This window comes from Palaemon carinicauda, chromosome 9 (assembly GCF_036898095.1).
Source record: "Palaemon carinicauda isolate YSFRI2023 chromosome 9, ASM3689809v2, whole genome shotgun sequence".
Classification (NCBI taxonomy): domain Eukaryota; kingdom Metazoa; phylum Arthropoda; class Malacostraca; order Decapoda; family Palaemonidae; genus Palaemon; species Palaemon carinicauda.
Window position 1 is genome coordinate 146,333,472 of NC_090733.1, and position 19,384 is coordinate 146,352,855.

Sequence of the window (19,384 nt, forward strand, 5' to 3'; positions counted from 1 at the left end):
ATTAAAATAAATCATTTATATCTAAACTATACGAAGTTAAAAAAAAAGATAAAAAATGAAATGAATTGTGTGCCCGAGTGTACCCTTAAGCGAGAACACCACGACATTAATCTAATATCATGAATCACAGTCATTCGTCAAGCATTAAACAATTCTGGCACAAAAGTAATCATTTTCGACGACCAGACAATACATTTATTGATCTAATCGAGCGAAAAAAACTACTATATATCTTTATAACTAAATTTGGTGGCAAATTATTTCACGCACATTTAGGCTACATTAGCAGTATTTTCAAGCATCGAGTGGATTCAAAAACACATAATACAGTATTTACACGTATTCGTACCCCTTAGCAACAACAATAAAATACATCAATCACTCATTTACCCAATGACCTTCAGAGGATCTGGTTACAAAAGCAGTTTCCTGATCTAAAACAAGGTTCCTGTCCGACAACTACCACTTTGGTACGCCCAAAAGTTAGACCATCAGCATATAGGATGTTCTAGCTATTCCCTTGGATGGTCTGATGATAAAATCAGCATCGAGTTAATTCCAAAATAATCCTAACATTAAAATTTAAGACTACTTACAAAATTTCGTTAAGCGGCGTAGAGGTAGTTATATAAAGATGGGACGCTGTAAAGTCTTAATAATCCCCACAGTAAGGAGCGCGGGGTGCAATTTCTGCAACGAGATATCCCGATTAACAATCTCATTATTATTACAAGCTAAGCTATATAACCTTGTTTGAAAAGCAAGATTCTATACGGCCAAGATCTCCAACAGGAATGAATAGCCCAGGGAGGTAAAGAAACAAGGAAATAATAAACAATGAAAAATAAAATATTTTAAGATCCGCAACATTAAATTAGATCCTCAGGAGAGAGAGAGAGAGAGAGAGAGAGAGAGAGAGAGAGAGAGAGAGAGAGAGAGAGAGAGAGGTTATAAATAAACTATAAACTCAAAAAATAAAAAAAGAGGAAAAGAAATAAGAGACAGTGTGCTTCAGTGTACCCTCATGCAAGAGAACTCTAATCCAAGACAGCGGAAGGCCATGGTACAGAGGCTAACACTACCTCACCGTATCGCCAATAACAGATAGAAACATTAAACACAAAGTCAAACGAATAAGCGATTCTCAAAGATACTTGAAAAGACATCACCATCAACAAAAACGTTGGTATCAAATACCATCTGACATAGGTCTAATCAATAACTCATCTTCGTCGAGGCTTGTGACGTAACATTCTCCTAACCCCCTTCCCCTGTTATCTCGACCAGCAATTCAGGTTGGGACCTTTTAAAATGAATGAAAGACCTAACACCTGCCTGCTGCTGCTTATAATGCTGGGAGCATACATTTGGAATTGTGAGTTATACATGTTTTCGCACGGAATTAATAATCAACACTAACCGCATGCACGTCTTAAACCGTTTACGATATACTTTCATACGCACTCCACAGTTCACCAAACGTTCACCTGGGCTCCACAAGACACTAGAAGAGTTGGAAGACCCAGGCCTACATGGATGAGGACTACGAATCGCAAAGTACATGATGATGAATGGAGATGTATTGAATTAAAAGCTCAAGATAGAGACGACTGGCGAAACCTAACCGAGGCTCTTTGCGTCAATAGGCGTAGGAAATATATATTATACATACACATCTATATATATGTATACATACACATGCATATGTGTTGTGCATACATGTATATATACCCATATGAACTGGGTAATAATGGCAGAAATTAAAAAAAAAAATAAGTGACCAGTTTATGGAATTAATTAATCAACCTAAACCTCGTATAAGACGTCACCGGTTAAAACATCTTTTAAAAACACTTTTGTGTTGTGACCAAATCCCAAAGTTTTTCTTCAAGTAGTCTTTGCATGAATTTTAGTCTTTGTTGAATATCAAGAAACACCATCTTTGTTTGTTTTTTTCTCAAGTGTTCATCAATAAAGTCCCTTACAATCACTGACAACAGAATAAAAAATCATTGTTATTATTACCATAAGTAGCTCAGCTACAACCCTAGTTGGAAAAGCAGGATGCTATAAGCCCAGAGGCTCCAACAGGGAAAATAGCCCAGTGAGGCAAGGAAAAAAGGAAAATAGAATATTCTAAGAAGAGTAACATTAAAATAAATACCTCCTATATAAACTATTAAAACTTTAACAAAACAAGAGGAAGAGAAATAAGATAGAATAGTGTACTCGAGTGTACCCTCAAGCAAGAGAACTCTAACCAAGACAGTGGAAGACCATGGTACAGAGGCTATGACACTACCCAAGATTAGAGAACAATGGTTTGATTTTGGAGTGTCCTTCTAGAAGAGCTGCTTGTCATAACTAATGAGTTTCTTCTACCCTTACCAAGAGGGAAGAGACCACTGAACAATTAGTGCAGTAACTCCTTGAGCGAAGAATAATAGTTTGTGTTGTCAGGTGTATGAGGACAGAGGAGAGTATGTAAAGAATAGGCTACTATAAGTTTTTTAAGATGGCTGGGTACCCAGCAAGACTAAACTATGTTGTTCCAGCGTTTGGTTAGTTCTTGGACAGCCAGTCATGGTAGCTTGGCGGATGTTCTTAAAGTTCTGTGGAAATCTTGCTCGAATGCTTGGCTGGATGGGGGATTATGTTCGCTAAGGTCTATGTCATTATTATTAGTGTTACTTGCTAAGCTGCAAACCTAGTTAAAAAACCAAGAACCTATGAGTCTAGGGGCTCCAACAGGGAAAATAGCCCAGTAAGGAAAGGAAATATAACTACAAGAGAAGTAATTAACAATTAAAATAAAATATTTTAAGAATAGTAACAAGATTAGAATAAATCTTCCACATATAAACTAAATTTACATACAATTAAAAAAGAGAAATAAGATAAGAGAACAGAGCTGCTTTCCATGGCTAAGTCTCTCTTCTACCTTTATCAAAAGGAAAGCAGCCACTGAACAATTACGGCGCAGTAGTTAACCCCTTGAGCAAGGAGTAGTAGGAGAAGATCGAGGAGGAGGAGGTCGAGGAGGAGTAGGAGAAGATCGAGGAGGAGGAGGAGGAGGAGGTCGAGGAGGAGTAGGAGAAGATCGAGGAGGAGGAGGAGGAGGTCGAGGAGGAGGAGGAGGAGGTCGAGGAGGAGTAGGAGAAGGTCGAGGAGGGAGCAAAAGATGACGCTCGATGTTCAGGATGATGCTATGTAGATGGAATAGATTTTGTTTTGCGAGTTGGGAAAACAAAGGAAAAATGCAACAGAAAAAAAAGCGAGATGTTATCCAGTAATTCTTGTAACAGTCGTATAAAAACCTCCCAAACATAAAATAAATAGAGATCAGTGGTTTATTTTCTGGAGTTTCCTCATAAAAGAATTGCTTTCCATGGCTAAAGTCTCTCTTCTACCTATATCAAAAGAAAAGCAGCCACTTAACAATTACGGCGCAGTAGTTAACCCCTTGAGCAAGGAAGGATTGTTTGGGAACTCGGTGGTGCATGGTGTATGAGGACAGAGGAGGGTATGTAAAGAATAAGCCAGAATATTCGGTGTATGTGTAGGCGACGGTAAAAATGAGCCGTGGCCTGAGAGAAGGATCCAATGTACTATACTGTCTGACTAGTCAAAAGGACCCAATAATTCTATGGCAGTAGTATCTCAACGGGTGGCTGGTGCTCTATAGACCTTAGTGTTAGCTGTCTAAGAAACATACTTTAAAAGTCTGGTCGAAGTACTCCAGCTGGAGAACTGCTCTTCAAGACATCTAGGCCTATTACAATTGAAGTTGGTTTATCTTTGTAGTGGTTAGAAGGGCTTAGGTAAAAAAAACTTTTCACCTGAGATTAGAACTTTGTGTTTTTGGCCTAAAACCTGTATTCATAGTTTGGATGTCCGTCACCTATAAGTCAACAATTACAGCTACTCTATCTTCTGGCAATGACCTAAGACTACTTCAGCAAGGTTTGGCATGCAAATTTCCTTTTGTGTAAAACCCACCCACTTCAGTGAAAATATTTGTTTCACCTTTGTTTCCTAGTTTTTCAATTTGGCTACTCATACAACTACGTATGCATGTGTGCCCCTCACACGTGCGTGTGCGCCTGCGCAACCAAGCAAGCACATTGGCCTCCTAAACTCAGCATAATGGAAATGCAAAACTAGACAAATTACTTCTTAAAAAAAATCCCTTTCTTTAATTCTTCTCAAACACTGAACACTTAAAAATTCCGACCCACGCTTTCACATCGCTAAATAAAATCCTGTTCCAAAGAACGTGCTGAATATATCCTTTGCAATCGAACCTTCTTTAATAATATACTAATACAAGATGCTTAAAACCTTTACCCTTTCCAAAGCGAGTTCAATTAGCCATTGCCAACTCCAGGTTTAGAGATAATTGTGGTAATCACTCAATTGCCAAGGACTTCAATGTACAGCTCACGACTGGTATTTAACGTGGTCTTCTTTTACAATTATCACTTAAAGTTTCTTTAAAGATTATGATCGTAAATTATACAACGAACTCTCAATGTTTAAATTTCATATATGTTACATAACTCGTACCAAAACATTAAGGCAAATTTGTGTTACCCTAATAGTATATTTATTTGTAACAAGGCCTTTGACATTCATATTTGCCTATTCTTTACACATTCTCCTCTGTCCTCATACACCTGACAACACTGAGATTACCAAACAATTCTTCTTACTTCACTGTAATTGTTTAGTAGTAACTTTTCTCTTTGTAAGGATATAAGAGAGACTTTGGCTATAGTAAGCAGCTCTTCTAGGAGAAGGACACTCCAAAATCAAACCGTTGTTCTCTAATATTGGGTAGTGCCATAGCCTCTGTACCAGGGTCTTCCACTGTCTTTTGAGTTTGAGTTCTTTTGCTTGAGGGTACAATTGGGTGCACTATTCTATCTAATTTCTCTTCCTCTTGTTTTGTTAAAGTTTTTTATAGTTTATCTAGAATATTTATTTTAATCTTGTTGCTCCTCTTAAAATATTTAATTTTTCTTTGCTTCCTTTCCTCGCCGAGATATTTTCCCTGTTGGAGCCCATGGGCTTATAGCATCCCGCTTTTCCAACTAGGGTTGAAGCTTAGCAAGTAATAATAATAATAATAACCTTACTCGTTATAAGCATTGTCCACCGAGTTTCTATTGCATGCATCATGAAACTAGTAAGTAGCTGTGATAAAAACATTGATGGACAAAGTCCTACAAAAAAAACTATGGCCTTAACTTTACATAATTATCTATTCAATCTACATAAAATACGTCAAAACAACAATTCAAGTTTAATTTATTCGTAGGCTTTTTACTATGTCTATTCCGAAACTCCAATACTACATGTTTAAAATATCTTAGGAGTCAAAAACTACTTCACTGCAATGTCAGTATAATATTTGACTAGGATATGAACTTAAGATACCTTTGGGATATCCCTACATCCGACAAATGCCCATAACAAGTAATCTTCCAAATTAATAGCAATCGTGGATAATTGATAACTTGACATTAACACGTGTAGTCGTGAAATTAACTAAAACGTACGCACCACGTGACACACCCACACTTGGCATATGATCCCCTCGCGATCACTGCTAGTCTAAGTCATTCCACCCTTTTCCTAAATAAATATCAACGACAGAGTTGCAAACACGGAACTGGAACGATTGTAAGACACTAATAATGCATTCTAAACACTTACTGTCAATTATGCGAGTGATATTCCCTTCGATTCACTACTACTTTTGAGACAGACACATGGACTGCGGAAGGACGACGAAGCTCGACGTAACCAATCACGTTGACATTCCCTTACACACTGAAGCAGTAATATTTACGTCTGACGATCGGAGTCTCGAACAGGGTTGCTAGGTTGGCCTTTTTCAGGCCAAAAAACTCAAATTTAGCCTTTTTAAATTTGGTTGGCCTTTAGTAACATCATGAAAAAAGTGGGCCTTTGATACTGTATTTTTGGGCCTTTTTTAAATAATGGGTTGGCCTTTTAAAGCTGTGATTGATTAGAAGTTGGGCTTTTCTCATTTAGAAAACCTGGGTCTCGGAGAGTCTCGTACTCTAGTCAGTGTCTGACGTCACTCGGAAGAGACGCTCTTGTTGGCAGCGTCGTCTGTGTCTCTCACCTTCTCGTCTGGTTAAATCTTTACAATAATAACGTAGAAATTTCCCGGCACAACCGTTGCTTGCAGCACCATTTTGGACACTAGCGTATTGGAATGGAAACTTTTACTTTTCAGTCAGAGCCGTACGATGATTTCGCATCACTCGCGAGTTGTGAAATTCTATCGTACACTTTCGAAACAGTTAACGTTCTTTTGTCTTATAGAAATCAATGCCAAGCGTCCTTATTCGAACCAACATACAATTTTGCTCGATTCTAGTATTTTTATTTAGGAGGAGAATGGCATTTCAGTTGACAAATGAAGTAAGGGTCACTGTCACATTCATACTTCAACTGTCGAATCCAGGATGGCTCACTGAGCGAAACACGAGTCGCGTTACGGCCACATTCCCCTCCAACAAAGAAAGCTGATCAGCAGAACGTTGAACGTCGTATACAGAGAAATTGTTAGGTGCTTCTGCCTAGGTCAGGATTTGAACCTATGCTACTAAGTCGAAATAAAGTACCTCTTTCCCTGGTTTAATAAGCAGGAAGATATAGGCTCAAGAAGCCCGGCAGGGAAAATTAGCACCGAGGAAAGGAAATAAAGGAATCATTACACTACAAGAGAAGTAATGATCAATTAAAAATGTATTTTAACAAAAGTAACAAGATTAGAATAATCGTTCACATATATAAATTGTATAAAAAAACAAGAGGCAGAAAATTAAGATGGAATAGTGTGCCCGAGTGTACATTCAAGCAGGAAAATTCTACCAAGACAGTGGAAGACCATGGTACAGAGGCTATGGCACTACCCAAGACTAAAGAACAATAGTTTGGTTTTGGAGTGTCCTAAAAGAACTGTTTGCCATAACTATTAAGTCTCTTCTACCCTTACCAAGAGGGAAGTAGCCACTGAACAATTACAGTGCAGTAGTTAACCCCTAGAGAGAATAAGAATTGCTTAATAATCACAGCGTTGCCAGGTGTATGAGGACAGATGAGAATGTGGAAAGATTAGGCCATACTATTCGCTATATGTGTGTGCAAAGGAAAATGGGCCGTAACGAGAGAGAGGGATACAATAGTACTGTCTGGCCCCACAAAGGACCTAATAATTCTATAGTGGTAGTATCTCAAAGGGTGACTGGTGCACTGGCCAACCTACTACCTACTTACTGTCATGAAACCAGGAGATATGTATAAACGGTGAAAAATGCAACAATGAAATCACTGCAGATGTCTAGACAGACTTTAACCCCTCAGGCAATCATGGAGCACACACTACTGTATTGGCATTAAAGGATTTGTAGTTGCAGAAGGCTACAACTTCTACATACTGTATGAAAATAATTCAGAAATTCTGAACTGATGAAAAGTCCAGCAGGGGAAAAAAACGTCACTTGTAGCTTGTACTTCATCATCATTATTATTATTATTATTATTATTATTATTATTATTATTATTATTATTATTTGCTAAGCTACAACCCTAGTAGGAAAAGCAGGATGCTATAACCCCAAGGCCTCCAACAGGGAAAATAGACCAGTGAGGAGAGGAAACAAGGAAAAATTAAATATTTTGAGAACAGTAACAACATAAATAAAAAACATTTCATATGAAAACTTTAACAAAACAAGAAGAAGAGAAATTACATAGAATAGCGAGCCCGAGTGCACCCTCAAGCAAGAGGATTGTAACCTAAGACAGTGGAAGATCATGGTACAGAGTCTAAGGCCTAGACTATAGAACAATGGTAGTAAATCTACACCAGTAGTTACTGTATGTCAAACATCAGAGCAGCAACAAACGTTGATAGAGAAGTGTGCTACAGACAGTGGCCAGGTAAGACTCCAATTCTCTGCAGCCACAGAATGCCATGAAGAGGTTATTACAATGGAGATATTCTTGAATCGTACGTAAGTGTTGTAGCGGCCGATGTGGTAACGTCCCTGACTGGTGAACGTCGGACTGGGGTTAGAGTCCCGCTCAAAATCGTTAGTTTCTTTGGTCGCTGCAATCTCACCATCCTTGCCAGCTAAGGATAGGGGGTTTGGGGGAGCCTATAGATCTATCTGCTGAGTCATCAGCAGCCATTGCCTGGCCCTCCTTGATCCTAGCTTGGGTGGAGAGGGGATTTGGGCGTTGATCATATGAATACATGGTCAGTCTCTAGGGCATTGTCCTGCTTGATAGGGCAATGTCACTGTCCCTTGCCTCTGCCATTCATGAACGGCCTTTAAACCTTTAAACATCAAGGCAAATCTTCAGTCCCAGATATGAGAGAGAGATAGAGAGAGAGAGAGATCCCAAACTGAAAAATCAGAACATTTTGAAATTCTCAACCATGCATCATTGTTTGGCTACCTTTCAAGTTTACAAATTATGTTCATATTTTACTTGATGTTTAAAAATTCAGTTTAATAATAAAAAAATTGAAACGTTATGAATAGCATTTCGTGACTTGCTATGTTTTCTCAAGACGCTGACATGAGTTGCAAGGCCGTAAATTTACCCGGAAATTCAAGCCAAACTTTAGATAGTAACATATAGGCCTAAGTCCAGTAGCTTTATTCAATCTAAATTCATTCAATTCTAAGAAATATTCTCCTTTTCAATTTCTTTTTCAGGTGGTCAGTGGAAAACAATTAAGATCCTCGGAAAGATCTTAATTCTACGATAACTAGATATACATAGGGGGGGGGGGCGGCATTGATAGATTACAAGTTAGAAAATACACTTCTCCGTGAAACCAACGCTTCTTATTCATAGAATTGTTCCTCTAGCTTTAATACATACAGTATATATGATACATGCATACACAGTATATATACATACATATATATATATATATATATATATATATATATATATATATATATATATATATATATATATATATTATACAGTAAATATTTATATATATATATATATATATATATATAGATTTATATACATATATATATATATATATATATATATATATATATATATATATATATATATATATATATATATATATATATATATATACATATACACACACACACACACACACACACACACACACATATATATATATATATATATATATATATATATATATATATACAGTATATATATATATATATATATATATATATATATATATATATATATATATATATATATATATATATATACAGTATATATATATATATATATATATATATATATATATATATATATATATATATACAGTATGTATATATATATATATACAGTATATATATATATATATATATATATATATATATATATATATATATATATATATATATATATATATATATATATATATATATGCGTGTGTGTGTGTGTAGGTAGATAATCTAATGTTTGATTATTTTTGTAATTTATCTATTATCATTTACTACACAATTTATTCTACCCATTCTTTATTGTATCACTGAATGACCTTTATGGCTTTGACTATGCCTTAAATCCCGTAATCCGTCCACTCTTATCTCAAGCCATTGTGGAATGAATTTTCAGATTATGAGATTAGGACTACAATTGTGTCATTAAAAGCCATGAAAGTAATTTCAAGCAAACCTTTTTTTTTATATAATTAGCAATTCATTGCTCGTATATAAAGCAGCGTTTCTGATAATTATGAAAAAGTCGTTTAATGGCAACTTCTACGATACGTTTTCCCTCCTGTTCAATCGGAGAAATCGTGGATGATGTCCAATTTTTCTTTTATAATAAGATACATAATCTGCCTACCCTTTCTTATTATGTCTTGGAAATATAGAACTGTAAAACATTTAAATCTATAAAACATTGGAATGATGACAGTTTACGTTATGTATTCTTAAATAGGAAGTTTCTATACACACACAAACGCGCGCGCGCACACACACACACACACACACATATATATATATATATATATATATATATATATATATATATATATATATGTGTGTGTGTGTGTGTGTGTGTGTGTGTGTGTGTGTTTATACAGAGAGAGAGAGAGAGAGAGAGAGAGAGAGAGAGAGAGAGAGAGAGAGAGAGAGAGAGAGAGGTTGTTATCAGAGAAACAAAATTTACATAAAACTAATGTGGCTGAAAATTTTCCCCCTAAATTGAGAACTAAAACTATAAAAATGGAAATAACCAGGAGTTAAAAAGTTAAGATTTAAATATCAAACTACAGTTGTACAAGGAGAGGATTAATCTAGTACTATAAATCAGTTAATACTTGGGTCAGATTCGTCGTTCATATCTTCGCCGGTGGTCTTGAAGGTATGATGTCCGAAACATTTTGATGTAGATATGATACATTGAGAAAAGAGCTTCACTCACCCGTCACTTTCGTTTGGTTTGACTAGAACCTTTTCAAAGAATCTCCTTGACCACTTGACCGTAACCTTGAAGGCTGGTTTTATCAACCTGTATTTTGCCGACCTTCATACCTCGTCTGTAGGCCATTGCGTGCCTTCGAGTAGTAAGGAATCTATTATTTCATCGGTGAATAATAATGAACATTCCAAAACCAATCACAAAATCGGGATTTGAATTACTCACACCAAACGACTCAACAGAAAAAGGCGGGAATTTTGCATTCGTACCGGACGGAGAAGAGAGGTGACCAGACGGTCTAGGCATAGTATCCTAACCGTGGGTGACCGTGTCATCCTTGGAGGAGTATTAATCCACCTGGGTGTCATCCAAGCCGAGTGGGCGCGCCAGGAAAGGAATAAGAGGAAGTGGGTAAGAGCAAGACCTGTAGGTCTTGGGTAAGAGTCAAATGACATTGAAAATAGTTGGCCAAGAGGATGGTCTGCCGGAACATCTTGTTATACTACTCACGTGCATAATGAGGTTTTTTTTTTCTTTTTTATAAGCATTGTCTTACTTCTTAAGGTATGTGTTTGTTTTCATTTTCTTATTGGCGCTTAAGTCTTTATATTAAATATGTACTAATCTTTATAAAGGAAAGTAGAAAGTATATTTGATGCTCTCGAATAAGACTCGCTAGGTCTAGATATAATTCATTAATGTAAGAACTCCTTCACCACGTATCATTCGAACTCTTCAAAAGTCCAAAACTTTATTTTAGATCATAGGGGTACTCTTCCTTTCCCCATATTCCCCACTTCCCTATTCTTATCCTTATTATTATAAGTAAGATACTGGTAGTTTTGCCCAAAATCAGTTTCAGTGTTGATGAAAACGATGTTTAGAATTGTAGCCTCTGTACCATGGTGTTCCACTGTCTTGGGTTAGAGTTCTCTTGCTTGAGGGTACACTCGGGTACACTGTTCTATCTAATTTCTCTTCCTCTTGTTTTGTTAAAGTTTTTTATAATTTATGTAGGAAATATTTATTTTAATGTTACTGTTGTTCCTTAAGATATTTTAATTTAATTGTTAATAACTTCTCTTATTTTCTTGTTTCTTTTCCTCACTGGGCTATTTTCCCAGTTGGAGCCCATGGGCTTATAGCATCCTGCTTTTCCATCTAGGGTTGTAGCTTAGCAAGTAATAATAATAATAATAATAATAATAATAATAATAGTGTTATTTTACAAACTTTGGTTAAATTAGCGATACTAATACGAACTATTAATAATATTATCAGTAAAACAACTCTAATATTTCACATTTCAGTGTCAGATCATGAGAGATTGGTAGATATATTACGCTTGATTCATAGATAGAACAACTAATGTCTGTTATTTTTAACATTTTAGATTTTTTTTTTTACATTTACATTAATTTTTGTCTTAAACAATCTTAAAGCATATTATTATTATTATTATTATTATTATTATTATTATTATTATTATTATTATTATTATTATTATTATTACTTGCTAAGCTACAACCCTAGTTGGAAAAGCAGGATGCTATAAGCCCAGAGATTCCAAACGGGAATATAGCCCAGTGAGGAAAGGAAACAAGGAATAATAAAACATTTTGAGAACAGTAACAACATCAAAATAAATATTTCCTATATAAACTATAGAAATTTTAACAAAACAAGAAGAGATATTAGATAGAATAGTGTGCCTGAGTATACCCTCAAGCAACGGAACTCTAACCCAAGACAGTGGAAGACCATGGTACAGAGACTATAGCACTACTCAAGACTGGAGAACAATGGTTTGATTTTGGAGTGTCCTTCTCCTAGAAAAGTCTCTTCTACCCTTGCCAAGAGGAAAGTAGCCAATGAATAACTTCAGCGAAGAAGAATTGTTTGGTAATCTCAGAGTTGTCAGGTGTATGAGAACAGAGGAGAATATGTAAAGAATAGGCCAGACTATTCGGTGTATGTGTAGGCAAAGGGAAAATGAACCGTAGCCAGATAGAAGGATCCAATGTAGTACTGTCTGGCCAGTCAAAAGACTCCATAACTCTCTAGCGGTAGTATCTCAACGGATGGCTGGTGCCCTGGCCAACCTACTACATACACATAAAAATCAAGGACTTCGAGGTCACAAAATAAATACAAAATTAATATTTCATACTACTTGTCTTAGTAATAAATATCGTAAGCATGACATATAATAATAATAATAATAATAATAATAATAATAATAATAATAATAAATTCCATTGGACAGAACATGAATTACATTAATATTATTTACAAAAATTCTTATTCAGTCCAAGTCCATGTGGAGCTGAGCTCTTCGGACAATGTATTATTATTATTATTATTATTATTATTAATTGCTAAGCTACAACCCTAGTTGGAAAAGCAGAATGCTATAAGCTCAGGGGCTCCAACAGGGGAAAATAGCCCAATGGGGAAAGGAAACAAGGAAAAAAATAAATATTTTAAGAATAATATTGAAATAAATATCTCCTATATAAACTATAACAACTTTAACAAAACACGAGGAAGAGAAATTAGATAGAATAGTGTGCTCGAGTGTACCCTCAAGCAAGAGAACTCTAACCCCAGACAGTAAAAGACCATGGTACAGAGGCTATGACACTACCTAAGACTAGAGAATCTAGACTCTATTATCATAAGTAAAATAGAAATCCATATCTACAATGAATTTATATATAGTTATTATAGGTAACGTTATTAAAAACAATATACATGTAAACTAATTTGAAATAACACTTAATGATAAAGTGAAAAGTATTATTGACACTTCATATCAGGCAAGAAGGAGCCATCAATATATTGACCGTTTCTGATATTAGCGCACAGTCTGGAGTTAAGACGAAATTACATTATTTTGCTGACTAGGTCTACTCTAGTGCCTTCTTCGTAAAGAGAAGGAATGTGGGGTATCCCCATTAGGAGCTTTATAGGCCTATCTTAAACTGGATAACAGGTTATATCCTTCCTTGACTTTGGCGTAAACCGCATCTAACCGGTATAAACCAACCGAGGACAATTCTGGAAAGAACTAGTTCGAAGGCTAATCTTGGATTTTTTTTTTCTTGTTTTGTGGACCGTTTTCTATTTTTAGCAGATTAGCATTATATTTACTTATTCGTTATTGACAAACCAACTGGTATAGTTTATTTAATTTCAGTCTAAAAATATATATATTTAGACACTTTTTTTTCTTTACAAAAATTGATATAGATTTAAGATATTTCACAATTTTGAATGAACTGATGGATTCTCAGTGAGAAGCGGCAGTAGGCCTACAGTAATTGAAATATTGTCCAGATGAAATAAGACATTAAATAAACCATTGGATCTTTTTATTCTGTTAGTAAAAAATGGACACTAAAGATAAACATAAACATATACATATTTAATGATTCGGTAGTTTATAAAAACTTCTACACTCTATGACCTAGGAGAGAGAGAGAGAGAGAGAGAGAGAGAGAGAGAGAGAGAGAGAGAGAGAGAGAGAGAGAGAGAGAGAGAGAGAGATTATTGACTCTAGGCTGTCCATGGTACATATTGACGACTGTAAGCATTTCACATTTTTAGAAATTCACAAGGAATTGCTAGCAATTATTAAAGGTAGAAGTAATTAAATAATATATGAGTTTTTTTTTTTTAGTTTTTTACGGTATTCACGCTAAACATAATCTAGCCCAAAAATATTTGATAGAGACAAGAATCAAAATCAATTGTTTCAATTTAATCTTAATATTTTTTTTTCTGCGCAGTCATATTGAATCGTTGTTACATTAATAGATTTTCAATAATGAAACTACAACTGCTTAATTAAAAAAAAAAATCTTTATTCATTCAGGCTACAATCAAAATATTTGAGTCTCGGATTTTTTTATCGACAATACACGGTGGGATATGTCAACAGATATTCAAGTAGGCCTATACATAATTTCTTATGCCATGACGATATAGAGAGAATTAATTATCAACAATTATTTGCATAATATAATTTAATCCGATTATAAAGATTTAGCCCTAAGATTGTACAACCTGCTCTCACTAGACAGTCGAAAGACAGAAGATATTAAGGTTTTTAAGAAGAAACTGAAGACTCTTGTTCACAACGTGCATCGACAATGTGGTTTGATAATAAACACGTAATCTCTCTCTCTCTCTCTCTCTCTCTCTCTCTCTCTCTCTCTCCCAAGCTGGTGACCGAGTGTAGGAGTAATTGGATCACCTGAAGATTGGGGACCCCAACACTCGCTGGGGTCGCTTATCTTCAGGTGGAAAAAAATGGGGTCTTTTTTCTTCAGGTGAGGAACTTAAATTTAAGAATGGGACTAACAAGCTAACTAACCAGTTTATAAGTTGATTATTATAAGTGCAACGACATGAGTGAGACTAACCAGTAAAAGTGCTGAAAAACTTATTTATAAGGTAGCAAATAGATTTTTTTTTTTAAATTGACGGTATTTAAAAAAAATTCTTATTTTTCTTTAATGGCTAAGAGACTAAACTGTCTTCTATACAAGATAATTATGTGTAGAAACTCCAATTTAATGAGAATACTAAATTTAAAAGCAAAGTTTCTATTTGTAAGGACCCATTCTTTGCTAAATCTAAACTTTCACTGCATAAGTGGATTCAGGATAATATTCTAAACATTTCAGAACAAAAATATGATTGGTATTTACAGTTTTCTTTTTAGAGAAATCTGCATGAAGTATTTTGAGGCAAACCCGGTTAGACTTGGTGGTAATGGCTTAATTGCGCAAATTGACGAGTCCTACTTTGCACACAAAAACAAATATCACAGAGGACGTGCACCAAATCGGCCAATATAGGTATTTGGAATGGTCGACAATAGCATTAAGTGTTCGATATATGGTGATCGTTGAAACACGTGTTGCTGCAACTCTACTTCCAATCATAGAAAAAGTAAACACACAGGCCATCGAATTATTTCTGTACTGAAATTGCAAGATAATACGCTTTTAATTGAATATGGATTGTTTAAATAAATTTTTTCTTTTTAACAAATATTTAATAAAGTAGTTTTAATGAATATATATTTTTTCCTTTTTTTATAGTATTATAAGACAAAATAGATCACCTGGAGACGTCAGTAAGCTAGGGTCGCTTATATTCAGGTGATGAAAATCAGGGTCTGTCTTCTTCAGGTGAGTGTAGTTGGGGTTCTTTATCTTCAGGAGAACTATTTGGGGTCGCTTATCTTCAGGTGATCCGAGTAATTTATCCTTTTTTATATCATGTACTGGTATTATCTCTTTCTCCTGAGACATATATCTGAGAAAAATAGTCTACATCTTTATATTTTCTTTACACTATATCATGTAATCAAATATCAATAATCAATTCTATCTTTATGGTAGAATATATTATATATAGGCCTACTTAAACTCCTGTGTTGTCGATGAAAAAATTTGAGATCCAAATATTTTGACATTAGCCTAAATGAGAACAGGATTATCTGGAGTTTATACATGTAAGATGTAGTTTAATGTTATTATTCTTAAATTTCTCTTGTAGTTTATTTCCTGATTTCCTTTCCTCACTGGGTTATTTCTTTGTTGGGGCCCTTGAGCTTATAGCATCCTGCTGAAAAACTATGTGAAAGATTACACAGACACACACACACACACTATATATATATATATATATATATATATATATATATATATATATATATATATATATATATATATATATATATATATATTTAGTTGTTTTTTATTGATTGATGCCATAATCCAAGTCATAAGAGAGAGAGAGAGAGAGAGAGAGAGAGAGAGAGAGAGAGAGAGAGAGAGAGAGAGAGAGAGAGAGAGAGAGAGAGAGAGAGAGAGAGAGAGAGGTGTTGAAAAAGTTCTAAATTTAGAATCTAAATTCGTGCTATGTTTTTCTTTTTTTCTATTTAAATACATAACGCATACCTCATTGAGAATAATTGGGTATAAAATTGTTACAAAAATTCTAGCGAATTAAAATGGTGTTCAACTGACTGAACGTAAAATATCTCTTGTTTAAAAACCTAAACCCCATTAGCCAACCCGTTCACATTTTTTTTATTATACACGCCATGTTAGCCAACATATTTTGAATGTTGACTTTAAGTACGTGTTAAAAATAGCCTTGCTTGCCTCAGGAGGTTGTTGGTAACCCTGGTGCCGATCATGTAAATAACACACACACACATATATATTGAGAATTTAAGTTAGACCAGACATGAAGATAATTGATAATTAGATCCACACACAAGGCCAAAACAGTTTATCTACATGTCAATGGAAAAATAATAAGAGTTCTAATTTGAAAATAGATTTTGTAGTTTGAAAATAGTGTAAAACTATATTTAGAAGAAAATCTTTATGAATTAACAACGGTTGTCATGATTAGCGGCTTTAAAACGTTTTACACAATGGGATGACGTTAGCAGAAACGTACGTTGCCACTTGGCAATAAAAAACTACTTACCAATAGGCCTAGTGTCTAAATCTGAAATGACTCACCAATGAGAAACGAAGATTTTCCAGCAGAAAAGGGCAATATATATATTTTTTTTGAGTTGCAGTAAATGTATATTTAAAATTTTGCAACTAATAGTTTAAATTTGGTTAAATTTTATTTTTTTCCTCATAAAATCGAGCATTTTTGTTGTATATTGTCATGTGCTGCTCGGCCTACAAATATATATTTTTTCTATGATAATATTTGTATAAAAATAACATTCGCACCCAATGCTAAATTACAAAGCATGTTCGTTAAAGCACTGCAAAAGCAATAGGAACTCAAACGCTACCCAGCGTAAGGTTATATAAGAATTGCAGGTACTGTAGTATGAATTCCAAGAGGGTGAATGAGCGCATGCTCTGAATCATAACAATGAAGGCAATGCATACGCAAACCTTATGGTACCAAACTTACCAACTTACTAAACTCGTAGAGGTTCAGGCTGAAGAATCAAGTGTTCTTGTGGCGTGTCTGATTCAGACTGAACGTTAAAGAGGGGTGGTTTAATGGGAAAAGTGACGAGGTGGAGTACTGAATCCTTATCAACAAAATGACTGGGACTCCTGCCTTTAAGTAGATGGGACCCGAAGTCTGGAAGGGAACCGGCTCAAACCAGAGTAGACCTACGGTGGAAAAATGTACGGAAGAAGCTTCTAGGCCTTTTCTTGTCCAAGCAAACGGCATTCTTTCAGGTATGACCAGTTATTTCGTAATGTGTATGTCCCAGACTCTCAGTCTCAGTACTAAAACAGTAGACAAAGTGACCTGGAGTATGTCACACCAGAAACAAAAATTAAATCTTAAGATTTCATTCATTTAAATAGTTTGAATATAAATGGAGGACTAGGCATAATCTTATGTAACAGAGATTGAATGTCTGAAAAACTTTTGTTCTTTAAATTGTACCCTAAAAATATACGGGCTGCCAAAGCAAGATCCCCTCTTGCAATCTTACCGCATCAGTACCCTAACATGCCTGTGCTAAAGTAATGTTTATTAAGCTTCGCCATTTCTCAAGGGACGTGACCCGGACGTCTGACACCAGTAACATTCAAGTTTGCGTTAACTTAATTTTTAATGAGACAATCAATATTGGTTCTAGAGGTTCTATTGTTTTTTCGTGTCTCGTGGTTGGTTTATCAAGGATTGAAATATTCATTGTTTCCCAACCCCTTTCAAAACAATTAAAAACAAAAAATTTACACCATTTAGAATATATGCCACATGCACATCGTTTCATGATTTGTAAAGCTTCGAAACTTATTACTCTCAAAATTTCGATGTTGTTCTTAACAGTTTTAGTCAACAAACTTAAAGAAACAGGTCCGTTATTAGAATTTTTTTCTTTTAATCAAAGAACTGGCAGATTCGAACATATAAAATAAACTGAACTCTAACGTAATTTCGATGTCCGGGTAGGCCTACACTGTTTGGATATAAAACGTACATGGATTATACAACGTCTTTTAAGAGTTTGTCGAAATAACCTAGTTCTTTATAAGTAAAATTTCATATGAAACCATAAAGGATCACGAAACATCTTAATTTTCTTTCTTTTAGTGTGTACACTTTCTTCCTCCAATATTTAGTGATCAAACATTCAGCTTTCAAACGGATGGCGCCTGGATATTTCACTCCATTTCATATCATAGGTTGACATTTTCAAAATGTAAATATAGATAGATTCGAGTTTAGAACAAGCAGTTTGTCTCATAATTCAAGTAAGCCCATTTTTTTTTCAGAATATTTTACCCTACGTCTAAGGCTGTTACGGAAAAAATGAGTGAGACTATTGCTGAAGTCTCGCACAACAAAGAAAGTGAGGATGATGCAAATAAGGTATGAATATAATTAATTGTATTGTTTCTCAGTTAAAGGATAATTTCCAACATTATTTCATAGAAAATTATTATTATTATTATTATTATTATTATTATTATTATTAGTTGTTGTTGTTATTAGACATGAAATGCAAGAGAAGTAATGACCAATTAAGATAAAATATTTTAAAAAGATTAACATTAAAATAGATCTCAATATATAAACTACAAAAATGTTAAAGAAAAAAACAATAGGAGGAGAAATACGATAGAATAGTGTATCCGAGTGTACCCTTAAGCAAGAGAACTAACCCAAAACAGTGCAAGTCCGTGGTATGTCACTACCCAAGACTTGAGAACAAAGGTTTGATTTTGGAGTATCCTTCTAGAAGAGCTGCTTACCATAGCTACCCTTACCAAGAAGAAAGTAGCCACTGAACAATTAGTGTATTAGTCAACCCCTTGAACGGAGAAGAATTCTTTGGTAATCCTAGAAGTGTCAAGTGTGAGGACGGAGGAGAATGTGGAAA

General features: G+C 34.8%; 1 protein-coding gene across 2 annotated transcripts in view; it reads left to right on the top strand.

Annotated features, from left to right (window-relative positions):
• Positions 1-19,384, top strand: part of LOC137647240 (uncharacterized) — an 86,339-nt gene that overhangs the window by 32,833 nt on the left and 34,122 nt on the right. Inside the window, exons 1-2 of one of the 2 annotated variants that reach the window (XM_068380621.1) lie at positions 17,466-17,726; positions 18,777-18,873. The exons of the other annotated variant lie outside the window; for it this stretch is intronic. Coding sequence (XP_068236722.1) covers positions 18,814-18,873 — 60 coding nt within the window. The 5' untranslated portion in view covers positions 17,466-17,726; positions 18,777-18,813. Of the gene's footprint in view, positions 1-17,465; positions 17,727-18,776; positions 18,874-19,384 lie in introns of those variants that run through there. 2 annotated transcript variants of the gene reach the window in all.